This window comes from Dipodomys ordii, unplaced genomic scaffold (assembly GCF_000151885.1).
Source record: "Dipodomys ordii isolate 6190 unplaced genomic scaffold, Dord_2.0 Scaffold43, whole genome shotgun sequence".
NCBI lineage: Eukaryota > Metazoa > Chordata > Mammalia > Rodentia > Heteromyidae > Dipodomys > Dipodomys ordii.
This window is the reverse complement of record NW_012267259.1, coordinates 17,329,968-17,343,556: the sequence shown is the minus strand read 5'-3', so window position 1 is coordinate 17,343,556 and position 13,589 is coordinate 17,329,968. Positions and strand designations below refer to the sequence as shown.

At 42.7% G+C, this 13,589-nt stretch overlaps 1 protein-coding gene across 1 annotated transcript in view; it reads left to right on the top strand.

Moving 5' to 3' along the window:
- The first annotated feature begins 698 nt into the window (after positions 1-698).
- Positions 699-13,589, top strand: part of Neto1 (neuropilin (NRP) and tolloid (TLL)-like 1) — a 97,029-nt gene continuing 84,138 nt past the window's right edge. The window contains exons 1-4 of the mRNA XM_013018930.1: positions 699-708; positions 2,038-2,091; positions 2,372-2,509; positions 8,816-9,064. Coding sequence (XP_012874384.1) covers positions 699-708; positions 2,038-2,091; positions 2,372-2,509; positions 8,816-9,064 — 451 coding nt within the window. The remainder of the gene's footprint in view (positions 709-2,037; positions 2,092-2,371; positions 2,510-8,815; positions 9,065-13,589) is intronic.

Sequence of the window (13,589 nt, the reverse complement as noted above, 5' to 3'; positions counted from 1 at the left end):
GCGCCCACCCCGGCTCGCGGATTGCCACGCCTCGGGACCCCCTCGTCTTCCCCCGCGCCACCGACGCACCCCGACTCTAGATGGAATTCGTGCAGCCCGGAGTCTCTGGTGTAACGCACAGACATGGTCTATGGACGCCGTGTGCTTCTCAGTGAGTGTTTCCCGCCCGGCCGCGGGTTCGCGCCCGGCCCAGCGCCGCGGGACCCCCGACCCGACCCTGCAGCGCCCGCCCCGCAGGCCGGGGAGAACTTTCCGTCCTGCCGCAGCCCGCGGGAGCCTGGCGCCGCGGGGATCCGGAGTCCGCGGGGCGGGGTGCGGCGAGGAGGGGGGTTCCAGTTCGGGCGAACCCGGAGTCCAGGGTGGGGGACACGAGGACCCCGAGGGCGGGGTCTTCCGGTTCCGTGGGCGTTTGGGGCGCCCCTGAACCCGGGGCTGCCCTTCGCACTCCTGTCTGCCCTGGGGTGTCGCGGGGCCGGCGGGCCGAGGGGCGGCCGCAGGGGGGGGGGCGGAGCCGCCTGGCCGGCCCGGAGGTGCGGAGGTGCGTGCGTGGCCCCCCAGCTCCGGTGGGCTCGGTGGGAGCCCAGGGGCAGAGGCCAGGGGGAGCCAGGGCGCGCTGGGGTGTCGGCAGCCACGTGCACGCGTGAGTGTGTGTGAGTGCATGTGTGAGTGTGCATGTGCGAATGAGTGTGTAAGTGTGCATGTGCGAGTGTGAGTGTGCATGTGTGTGTGAGCATGTGTGAGTGTATGTGAGTATGCGAGTCTGACTAATGTGTGTGTGCATGTGCGTGTGTGAGTGTGCCTGTGTGAGTGTGCGTGTGTGAGTGTGCCTGTGTGAGTGTGCATGTATGAGTGTGCCTGTGTGTGAGCGTGCATGTGTGAGTGTGCGTGCGCGTGGGGGGTAGGATGGCAGGCTGCGATGTTTCCCCTTGTTCTTGTTGTGAGTTAGACGCATAACCAGGGCAGCGGCGAGCTGTCTGCCTGCCTGCCTGCCTGTCTGTCTGTCTGTCTGGCAGGCAGGCAGAGGCAGGGAGTGGATGGGATCATCTCTCCCAGTCCCAGTCCGGAGCAGCCTAGGTTGCACCTGCCGCCCGGCGGGCGTCTGGCCCTCGGAAACCATGCTAGACTGTGTCCTGCCCTCTTCTCACATCTGTGTGACCTGCCACAGGGGAGAGTCTTCTTTTTTATGTAATTGAGCAGCACAGTAAACAACAGAGCAGGGGGAAGTGCAGGAGTGTAGTAGTTTCAGGCTGTCTGATCACGTTGAGGAAATGAAAGCCCAGGAGTACAGCAGGCTTTCGGAGCCCAGTGGCCTTTCAGGTTTCTTGGGAAACCACCGACTGGCACGAAGGGTTTGGTGGGTGCTTCTAGAAATCACTTTTCCCAAATCGTCGCCCACTTCCGGATAATCCTGAATAGCAAAACCAGCGTTAAGGTTAGAAAGGGCAAAATTCACAGCCTAGAAAGTTCTCTGGTTGGGGTCTGCTTCCTGGTTGTAAGCAATGTTCTCAGGCTGCTTACCACCCACAGCACCATCATTGGTCCTCTCCCCTCCCCTCCCCCGCTGGTCGGCATCTGCTGACATGCTTATGTGGAAAAAAAGCAGCCACATGGCAGTGTGTTCAGATCTGTCCTGGGGGTCTTTCTCATGGTGTACTCCCTGTTTTGCTCTTTTGTTTCTCCCCCCCCCCCCCCCCCCGTCTTTCTTGGGAGATCTGGCCAAAGCCTTTGCCAAAAGTAGTTAAATACCAGTGAGCATCTTGAAGTCTGGCTGTGGAGTGTTTGGCACTAGCGGAGGACAATGAATGTGGTCTCCATCCGGAGTTTGGGTCTCATACACTCCGGATGGTGCTTCCTTAAGGGGCACTCAGATTCCCCTTTGGACATTTTGAATTCGTTTGTGCAAGTTCTGAGTCAACAATGACCAAAATAAGCTGCTTTGGTATCATTTTGTTTGAATTTGGTTGTGCTCATAGAGATGTAGGAGTTGGTCGTTTGGATGTGTATTGCTTCTCTCTAATCTTTCTGTTTCTGTTTCAGTTGTAGCAAGTTTAATCATCCTTCATCTGTCTGGAGCAACGAAGAAAGGAACAGGTGTGTTTCTCTGGAAAAAAAAATAATGTTGGTGGAAGACCTGCAATTACTTTGGCATTTCCTTATATCCATAGTCCTTATTTCCTTATTTCCCATACTCCTAACATGATATCTACATATTCTGGAATATAGAGAATATAATTCATTGGTTTTGATCAGGAGAGCATTGCAAAATTAATTTACTAATGGATGTTAGAAGAATGTCCTCCCTACTTTTAGTACTATAGAAATTGGCTGGTGGTTCCTTTTCAATTTTGTTGTGTTTTGTTTGGCTTCACAGAAAAGCAAACCACCTCAGAAACTCAGAAGTCAGTGCAGTGTGGAACATGGACAAAGCATGCAGAGGGAGGAGTCTTCACCTCTCCCAACTACCCTAGCAAGTACCCCCCTGACCGGGAGTGCGTGTACATCATAGAAGGTACGGAGAGAGGGAGCGGCTGGGCCAATGCCTGGCCACCTCTGGGCTTTGGATGGGCAGTGAACACAGGGACAATATAAAAATTGGTTTGGGAGACAGTGGACATTACTATGACTGTGTGAAGTAAATGACTGTAAAATCTCAGATCAGGGCAATTACTGAAATTATTCGTAATGCGTTGTGACAACCAATTCTGGGAAATACAAACAAGCCAACAATTTAAGGTCTTTTTTCGTGGCTGATTTAGTTGAATGACAGTTCTACAGTCATAGCATAGATGTGTAGTTGTTATACTATTGCCAACTGAATATTGGTATAAGAAACCCTTATTTAAATGCATTTAAAGTAATCACCATAACCTTTCCACTTATTCTTGCCTTTAATGGTTCAAAACAGCAAAAACACATGAATGTCCAAGTTGGATCTGTAATATGTTTTCTCAATATTATTCGGAAAGAAAATGCCTTGTTTTGGTTGAAGTGACCTTATTGCATTTGAAAGTCATTTCCAGGGTCCTAATTTATGATGCTTTCTTTCATCATTTTTTTTCTCTGCAACTTGAAGGATAAATAGTGCTGGAAAAGAGATCCCCTTTCTTTGAACATTTGCCATTTCTACTAACCTTGAGAAATGGCTCTGTTAAATATAGCTTTTAAAAATATATGAACATTTGTTCTAGTGACAGAACTGCTCAATATTTTAAGTGTTTGTGCCAGATAACCTAGAACTCTTGTTTCTCTCTTGGTGCACACATACTTTTGCAGACAAAGCTACTTTTGTAGAAGAATCTATGTTTGTACCTATGTTTGCAAGCCCAGAACACCAACACCAGTCAGGTCTCTCATAGAGAAAGGCTCTGCTTGTCTGGTTTTATGAATCTCCATTTCAGAACAATTCTTTTTCTCATCATAATTTTTGAATCAAGAATCCTTCTCTTCTTCTTACCATGCTTAAAGAAGAACATTTAGCAAAGATAAGCCAACTACATAAGCTGCTGTTTGAAAGGATAAAGCAAACAAGTCCCTGGAGCTCTGACAGTTTATATTGATAGAAAAGAAAATTGAAATATGTCATTTCTAGGCTGAAATCAGTTCTTCTTTTTTTAATCAAGTGAGTAGCAAGTAGCTGACATTTATACATAACAAATAGGATATATTGTAAATTTTGGAAGAATCTAAATATGTTGAGACATTAGATCACAGCAAATGGATATTTTTTTTTGTTTTATTAATTAGGAAACTGAGACAGAGTGACCAGTCATCTTATGTTCATAATATCAACCATATTTCAAAACATGATTAAGCAAATGTGGTACATATATATAATAGAGTTTTACTCTCATCTATTAGAAGAAAAATAGATCTTTTGCATGGAAATCGTGGAAGCTAGATCTAAAATACAAGCCTGCCTTATGACATACATAGAGTTATGTGCATATATACAAAAATAGATTGTCTGAAAGGTGGTATATGTAAGGGAGAAGTCCAGTGGTGTAACTCCTCTTGCCAGCTAATGAACCCTTTAATGAAATGTATGCCAGGAAGTTGAAGTATGTTGGAAGGAGGAAGGGTGAACAAATGCGGTCATTATATTCAACGTACTCTGTAAAACTGAGAGAGTTGTCTTAAAATTCTGAATTGTTCAAAATATAAAATTGTTTATTCAGTTCTTGATTTCAAAGATTAACTCAGAACAAAATTTTGAATGTAGATTATCTTTTTGCATGAATTACTTCAGGGGCATTTGAAAGTACTGATGAACGTTGATGGTTGCAGTTTGCGTATGTCCTCATGATCATGCATATATTCTCATTTACTTGTGCTTAGGTCTAGGATTAAGATAAATGATTGTGAGGAAATAAATAGCACCTTCCCGTTAACCTGTTTCTAAATTCTTTAAAAAAAACTCCATTTACTTGTGTAACAAATACTGAATAACTGTTCTTCTAGGTACAGAGTAGAAATCCTGGAGCAGTGCTTAAAATATGGCCTGGAAACTCAGGTCCTTTCAGTAAATAATAGAGAACCAAGATTGGCAAAGGATGACTGGGATAGGAAGACAAAAGAAAAGACCATGAGGGAGGGATGTTAGCTTTCCTATTTTGCTTAGGGATAACTGACAGTTATTTATTTTGATTAGGAATACTGAAAGAAAAGAACATAAGCTATAGAAAAAAAAAGCCAAGCAAAAAGTAGCAACACCCTGAACTAAAGTAAGTGGCTGTGGTCATGGAGCCATTGAAAGAAGTGGAAAGCATTTAAGAAAGTGCATTTTAAGTGACTGGAGGTGAGAGGAGAGACTAGAACAATCTCATGATCGTTCCAGGAAAGGAGAAAGGTGCTTGGTAAGATGCCTGGCAGGCATATAAGAAGTGACGATGGGGAAAGGGCCTCAGAGAAAAGACAATGTGTTGTTCAATTTGGGCATTATTGGAGATGTCTCCCGGAGAGACAGTGGGGGTAAATATGCACTGGCCATGTAGATGGATAGGGCAGAAATGGAGAGGAGGCTATTGAGATGTTGAACTGTGTTTCAACTCATAGAAGTACAGATGCATGGGTCTTTCCCTGGAATTGGCACTTAGTTGATCTTAAGTAGACCTTCAGGAGTCATTAGATTTTTTTTCTTTTTTTCTTGGAAGTGGGTTTGAATTCAGGACCTCTAGGTTGCTGGCAGGCGCTCCACTATTGAACCAAGTCTCCAGCCCTATTTTGCATGGATCAAGAGTCTTATTCTTTATCTGGACTCATGCTTGGACCACAATTCTCCTACTTCAAACTCCCTCCCACAGCTGAGCTGATGGGTGCCTGCTACCAGGCACAGTTTCTTCCATTGGGATGAAATCTTGTGAAAGTTTTTAAGCAGTCTCGCCTCAAACTACAATCCTTCCTACCCCAGCTTTCTGTATAGACGGTACTATAGGCATAATCCATCACCACCAGCTAGAGAATCATTAGGTCTTAATTGTACCACACTGACAAGCCTATGCCAACACAGCATACTGGCTCTAGGCTTGAGGAGGGAGGATGTGGACTAGATTTCTAGAAAGTAATAGGGAGGGACGGACCACGGAGAAAAGCCACAGACTAGAACCAGAAGCCTGGGAGTTGGGTGGAAGAATGGGGTCAAGGATGTGCCGGCATCTGATGGAGATAGGGTTTATAGAAGCGAGAGCTGCTCGTGTGTCCACTGTCACAGCAAAGAAGAATAAGGTAAAAACTGGAAGTAGGTGGTGGGGTGAGGCAGTTGAAAGCCGGTTGGCACGGAGATGAGCAGTGTCACTAAGCAGACAGTGGGCCACATGCCCTGAGGAGTCTGTGGGACCAAAGTGACAGGCCGATCTTTCCATTCTTTGCCTTTTTCTTTCTTGCAGCGTTCAGTGTACATGTTTATCTTTAAAAAGAATGGCTTGCTTAGTAGGAGGAAAAGAAGGTAAACTGCAAGTAGAAGAGAGGGAGAGAGAAGGAGAAAGAGAGAACAAGGGAGAGGGAGAGAGAGGGAAGTGGTCAACTTGCTTGAGTTCAGGCAGGTTGTGGTAAAGAAGATAGCGAAGGGGAGGATTCTTTTATGGATTTCAGGAGGGCCTAAAACTCCCGTGACTTGGGGAAATAAGCCATAGGTACACACCCTCTCTCTGTAAAAGTGCTCATGGTGCACAGTGGGGACAAAGGTTTTCAAAGAGACAGAGCTCTTAAGGGAGCCTAAGTTGTAGACCAAAGTCAGCGTTGGGAAAACTTCGAAGGAAGGAGGGCAGCTTGAAGCGGGGAGAAGGGGAGGCTCAGATGTCAGAATCAGGACGCTTCCATCTCTGCCACAACTGCCTGATGTTCTATCCACAAGAAGCACAGGGAATAGTTAGTTTGAAAAAGTTAACTACTACCCCCTGAAATTCAGCTAGTAGAATTTTCAGAGATGGGTATATGTGTAACACATGTAAACCTAAGTAACAAATGGAAAGGAAAAATAAATGGTCTGCACAGAATGTGACATACCGAAAGTTCAAATGATGATAGGGTCCCAGAATAGGCAAAGAGAGGTTGATGTGCAGAAGTTGGGCTGAAACTGAGTGGCGGGGGATGTGGAGGAAAGGCTAATGGCATCCATGCCGGACAGCCAGGCGTCTTCTGCTCAGGGAAGCTGCAGGGAACAGACACATTGAGGACAGACAGATTTCTAAGTGATGTAGCAGTGGGCTGACTGATCTTGCTTTTCCCTTCCAAACAGATCCATTATCTATACCTGAAAGCGATTCCACGGTTCTGAAATAATCTTTCCTGTTTTGTCATAAACATATCATTTTGGCCTAACATAGAGGAGATAACCAAGCAAACACACTGTGTTGTTGGAATAATGCATACAGATGGTTTATTTAGTAATTGATATATACATAGGACTAATTCCTTAACCATTTGCCCTTTGTCTTCTAGACTAATACACTAGGGAAGAAAATGTGATTTTTCGAGGTAAATTTTTGGAATATTTTAAAATTTGCAGATAAGTTAATGGTAAACTCTACAAATTTGTCATCATCTACTATATCAGCCAACCTTTGTGGCACACATTAATTTCAAATAAACTGGGGCTGGGAAGGTAGCTCAGTGGTAGAGCGCTTGCCTTGCATGCATGAGGCCCCGGGTTTGATTCCTTAGCACCCCATAAGAAAAAAGAAAAAAGCCGGAAGTGGCGCTGTGGCTCAAGTGGTAGAGCGCTAGCCTTGAGCTGAAGAGCTGAGGGACAGTGCCCAGGCCCAGAGTTCAGGCCCCACGACCATACCCCCCAAAAATAAAAAATTCAAATAAACTGACCTAATCTTCCTTAGAAAGACCTATCAATGTCCCTTTTCAATGTCTAATGAGCATATTTTTACAGAGTAAGATAATTCATAGAATAATCTTTGAATTTTACTTCTACACTTGATGAGCAATAGGATTAAATTTTATTCCAAGACTCTCCAACTTAGAAGCCTCTGTACACTTTAGAAATCCATGCATGTAAAGCCTTAGCTTTGAGTTTATTAAGGGTGATAATCAGTATGTATTTAGGAAGCAGCGGGGCATAGACAGCCTTTGAGAGAAGATGCTGAGCACATAAGCAGCAGGCTGTGCTGTGGTCATCTTAACTATCAATTTTCTGGAAGGGATTTTGCTCTGAAGAGAGGGCCAAGTGGCCTGGAAGCTCTCTGAGGGCTCCTCGTGACAGGGGGGTCACTGGGTTGATAAATTTGTACTGAGGTACGATGTTATGGGCGTTTTGGAGTATTGTGGCTGAATATAACAAGATTTGGACTGCCTTTGGAAATGGTGACAGAAGATCATGCAAACCCATACACAGAGTAGATCAAATGTTCTTAGCTCAGAAGGCTTCTCCAATGATATCTTAGCTTTAAAAGGGGCTTTGAAGATACATTGATTCATCATCCTCTCAAAAAGTTTTCTGAAATCCTCAGCAACAAGGCCCATGTTAAGGGGGCCTGGGCACTGTGCCTGAGCTTCTTTTGCTCAAGGCTAGCGCTCTACCACTTGAACCACAGCACCATTTTTTCCATTTATGTGGTACTGAGGAATCGAACCAAGGGCTTCATGCATGCCAGGCAAGCACTCTACCACTGAGTCACCTTCCCAGCCCCGGGAGGAGGTTACTTTAGACAAGACCTTCCTGGATAAAGATGAGCTAAATTGAAGGTACATAGATATTCAAGGAAGCAAGCAAGAGTGGGCATGCCAGCATGGCAGGTGGTCTTAGAGAACACAGCTTGCATCCTTGATGTCTGTGGTATTAGGACCCTCTAGGCTCTTGTATGTCAGGTGCACCCATCACTGGCCAGCAGCTAATAGAGAAATGCTGATGTTCCCATTAGATTGATGTGATCAGATTGGTCATCTGAACAAATTACTCAAGATACCTTTGCATGGATACATACATCTAATCAGGACACCTGACTGCAACTCCATGAATGGCTGTGTGCTTCCATTCTGAATAGTTCTCTAGTGCTTTGTGAATACAGTAAAAGAGAACAGTTTCTCTCTACTTTATAATCTGGTATCAGTCAGTTCTGTGTTAGGTATCGAAACAGTTGTTTTTTAAATCGCAGTAATGTTTCGTGCAATACCACCAGCTTTAAGGATCACCTAACCAGAAGATTTTTTTAATGGTAATATCCCATAGAGTAGTGTCATTTCCTTTCTTTGCATCTCCATGTAAACTGACTGCACAGTATGATAAAAGGTACACACATAAAACTTGAAATAGAACCCACCTCAAGATTTAAGAAATGGCCTTCCAGAGACCATCTTTCTCTTTTTACAGCCGCCCCAAGGCAGTGCATTGAACTTTACTTTGATGAAAAATACTCTATTGAGCCATCCTGGGAATGTAAATTTGATCACATTGAAGTTCGGGATGGACCCTTTGGCTTTTCTCCAATAATTGGACGATTCTGTGGACAGCAAAACCCACCTGTCATCAAATCGAGTGGAAGATTCCTGTGGGTTAAATTTTTTGCTGATGGAGAGCTGGAGTCTATGGGATTCTCAGCTAGATACAATTTCACACCTGGTAAGTAGGAGCTGGTTTTCTTTAATTTTTTTCTACCTATCTCTCCTTCTCCCACAGTTTTCTATCTTTGTAATACCAAATCTTTTGTTAAGACATGACAAATTTTCAAGGTATTTTCCAGTTCTATTTAAAGTCACTTCTACAGTGTTCTTATCCTTTTTAAATTCTAAAAAAGAAAAGAAATTTTCTTTAAAACATAGCCTGTTTTGAAGTCTAAAATGGTCAACCACACTACAGTTAATTTAGTTGAGTTCTATTATGCTGAATGTATAATTTGAAAACAGACTAATTTCACATGGGGTTTCAAAAAATTTTTAGAGTCAGTTGTATTATAAAGGGTATAAAGAAGATTTTTTGAGAATGTGAATAAAAAATTCATTTGCTCTAAAAATGATCATTCTGTATGACTTCTATGACCTCTGTGACCTTCTATAAAGTAGTCTAATTTCTTTTTACAAATGCAAATTCCTTAGAGTTTTGATGAAAAGCAAACCAAGGCCTGTGACAGCCCTCTATTCAGTTGTAAGCCTGGCAGACATTAGGTGCAATTATAAATTTATGAAAATTATGTCAATTTTCCTTTTAATATGCTAATATTAAAAGGGGAGTGTGATGTTGACTGGCTCACTTTATTCATAGTTATCCTTCTTTCCAATAAAAATGCACCATCACATTTTGTTAAGAGCAAGAGCTTTCCTACTCTGCGGCTGATTTTGATGAAGTCTGTTTTTAGTTTAGTTTTTTTTAATGGAAAGTTGATCAAATCACTTTTAGCACTTCATTCATCTATGCTCACCTGCTTATTTAGTTTGTATTTACTGTCTTGCTTAGGTGATAGTAAGCAACAGGATGCTGTAATTCATGTAAAACTTGATGACTTTCCTGTCACGTTACAGAAAAGGGCTTTGTTAAAAATGAGTAATGTAATATTCATAATGCCTTTCATCATCATATCCTATGTATGTTCTTTAAGTCAGGTATAAACAGCATCATTTTAATTAACCCTATGCATTAGCCATATTTTATAATGTCACTAAGGAATTATGGCTCTGCTTGAATGGATCACTCATCAGAAACTTGCAGATTTCATGTACCACAGTCAACAATTTGTTAAGAACCAAAAAGATATGAGGGAGCAAGCATAGTGGCTCATTTCTATAGTCTCCACTTCCAAGGAGGTGAAGATTGGAAGAACTGAAGTTCTGCCATCCTAGGCAAAAACAAACAAACAAAAAAACCATGGTGAGACTCCATATCAGTCAGTGCCTGATGTGGGAGTCGTGTCCGTGTAGTGAGACGGAGCAGGGTCTGGGTCAGCCCACACAGAAATGAGAGAGTCATCCCCAAAATAACTAACACAAAAATGCCTTCCTAGCAAGAGTTCAAAACCAAAACATGAGAATATTTACATTACTTCTGTCAAAATAGTCATGCTAAAATTGTAAATGGTAATGTTTGTGCCACGGACTAATAGTTTTTTAAATACAAACTGAACCTATAAACAGTGATGCATGGCATGGAGTAGGTAAGTGGTATTTTATTTCTGGGTCTGGTGATAATGAACCATAATGTCAACTATGGTGTCCTGAGGAATGTTGGATCAAGCAAGCACATCTTGTCCATATTAGCCATGTTACCCATGCGTTGCGCTCCTGTGGACAGATCATAAACAGCCATGTTCACTCTGTCATCATCAGCTTTCAGTAGCTGTTTTGAGGCCGGGAGATTGTGGCCCTGTGCTTTGGATGGCTATGTTTCATGGCTAGCAGAGGTTTCTATTGGTTGGACCAATGAGGGAACCTTGAGGAGATGACACCAAGAAATTCGATTGAAAGAAGAATGGGACAGAGATTCTGTCCTGACTCAGGGTAGAGGAAAGTCCACATGGACGCCTGTACTTGGCTTAGAAGGGGCAACAGGATCCTAAGAAATCTTCCCAGGATGGCTCCAAATGACAGTAGATGGCTGAAGGCCGTTGCCTGAGTTGCGGAATGATCTCTAGCTTGTTCCACAAAGCGACAGTGTGGAAAGCATTAGCTGCTGAGACAACGTGGCCAGGGTTTTGTGAGTGTTTAGACTGCATTTCAGAACTGAAGCCTGTGAGCTCTAGTTGCCGTGTTCCTTCCATGTTTACTCAGTAAAATGATTCACGTGGTGATCTGGGAAGCAAAGGTGGGGAGACATCCCCAAGTCCTGTTCATGATTCAAGGTAGACATGTTGCTGACATGACGATGGCATCCACACTTACACCCACACAGCCGTCCCACACTGCAGATGAAGCTCAGCCTAGCAGCATAAAGCTGGGCTCTGAGACAGCAGTGGTAGACATGGCTGTCTTCCAGGGCTGGCCTTTCATACTTCCTTGCATGTTGTAAACCTTGTGAAGAAGCTGCAGCATTCCACCCTTCACAAGTTTTAAACTCAAAACTATTGACTTGCAGAGTTCTTTGAAGGGCATATCAACCAATGCATATTCTTGAGTTTGAATTATTGAATACTTACAAGATCTCCATTATCAGTTACCTATTTTTTAAAAGGTGCCGGTGGTTCATGCCTGTAATCCTAGCTACTCAGGAGGCTTATATCTGTGGATCATGGTTCAAAGCCAGCTTGGGCAGGAAAGTCCGTGAGACTCTTTACCTCCAATAAACCACTAGAAACCTGGAAGTGGAGCTGTGGCTCAAGTGGTAGTGTGCTTACCTTGAGCTGAAGAGCTGAGGGAGAGCACCTAAGCCCAGAGTTCAAGCCCCATGACCGACCAAAAAAAAAAAAAAAAAAGAATGTGATCACCTGTTCTTTAAGTACAAGGAGGCTTTGGAGTGGTAATTGGGGACAAGCAAGTATCCTAGATATTTCTTCCAAGTTAACCTGATTCCTTGGGGTCAGTTTGAAAAATGAATATTTGTAGCCCATCATTTTCTTTTCCTCAGATCATTTTAAGTGTGCCCAGATTTCCAGGTGATGGTTATAGTTATTTCTGATGGCAGATATAAAATATGTCAAAGAAGAAATAGCAGCAGGAAGACCAGGTGGTTTTTATTATTTTTATGAGTTTACCACAATCTGGAGTCTGTATTAAAACTTATAGTTTGAGAAACTTCAAGTCAGCATACTGAGTTGGAAATATACCTCTCTTAGGAACACATCTCATTCACAAAGCTAATGAGATGCAGACACAGGTGCACATGTATTTATCTACCATGTGTATGTATGTGTATGTGCAACATGTACTCACAAATGCATATTCATGCATGCATAAATACATATATACACATGTACAAATTTCTAGTAAACATTCCTTGAATTACATAGCCCAGTTTTCCCTACTTACTAGCCTAGCCATAGTCCAACCAGAGGATTGAATCATGAGAATGCACTCCACATTTTGCAACATAAATTACAGAACATAGATGCTTAGCAGGCTCTAATGAAGGCACCCAGTGATTTATCATGATTAATACTGATCATTTTTTTCAGTGGTGCTTTAGCTCACAAACTCCCATTTTTTCCCATTTCTATTCTCCAGTCTCCAGGCTTCTGTGCTCATCTTGTACCAACAAGATAATATGTGTTAAATTTAGTATCTACTCAACTGTTTGTTTGTAAATAACTGATTGACTTGAGTTTCTCTTCTGCTGAGCTTGAAAACAATAACCCTTTGAACCTTGGCTCCTACTGCTCCCCATATCTGTACTTCTGAGTTCCCAGGGATGCCAGGCTCTCTGCCACCAGTGGTCATGCATGGACAGGGATGGTAGGTAGGACATGGATGCAGTCTTAAAGGGTAGTTTTCTGTGTCTCTTGATAGCTTTTGATGCTTCTTTACTTCCGAGTTCTCTGAGCTATTTGGGGATTGTATGTTATTTCCCAGATTTGTTGTGTGGGAATGGATTACCTTGCAGTAAAGTCTAGTATGCATGAGGATTGGGAGACTGGGGAAAGAATCGGCTAGTTCAGATCCTCCAGTCTCTAAAAAACAAGCATACAGCTTTAATACTAAAGGCGGAAGGCCCTGACAGGGGGGTTCCAGGCTGCTGAATGGAGCCAGATTCTCTCTTGTTCTGGGTTCTAATGACACCTTCACCACGTGCTCTCAGTCCCAGCAAGAGAAATAACTGCTGAAGGTGACAAAACAGAAAATTTTAATCATACATATCAAACTCAACCAATCAATACATACAACATTGGGAAGTACTTATTGTCATAGCCCCATATTATTTAATATTTCCCTTAAAATTATTTAAACAAAACTGATTACCAAAAAGAAATTTAACTGAAAATATTTTGTAAGGCTCTGGGTAATCCTGGAGAAATGGATTCTAAGCTCATTGCGTTGGTAATTCATAGGCAAGAGCGTCTGATGAAGATATCAGGTGTTCAGAGGGAGAAAAGAATAGAAATTGACACATTTCTCAGTAATGCTCAACTTTTGCAAAAAATTACTATATTTTTGGTGTTACTTGTATAATTGAATTATTCACAATAAAATGGAAATGGAAAATAAGTAGTTGGTTATTATAAATT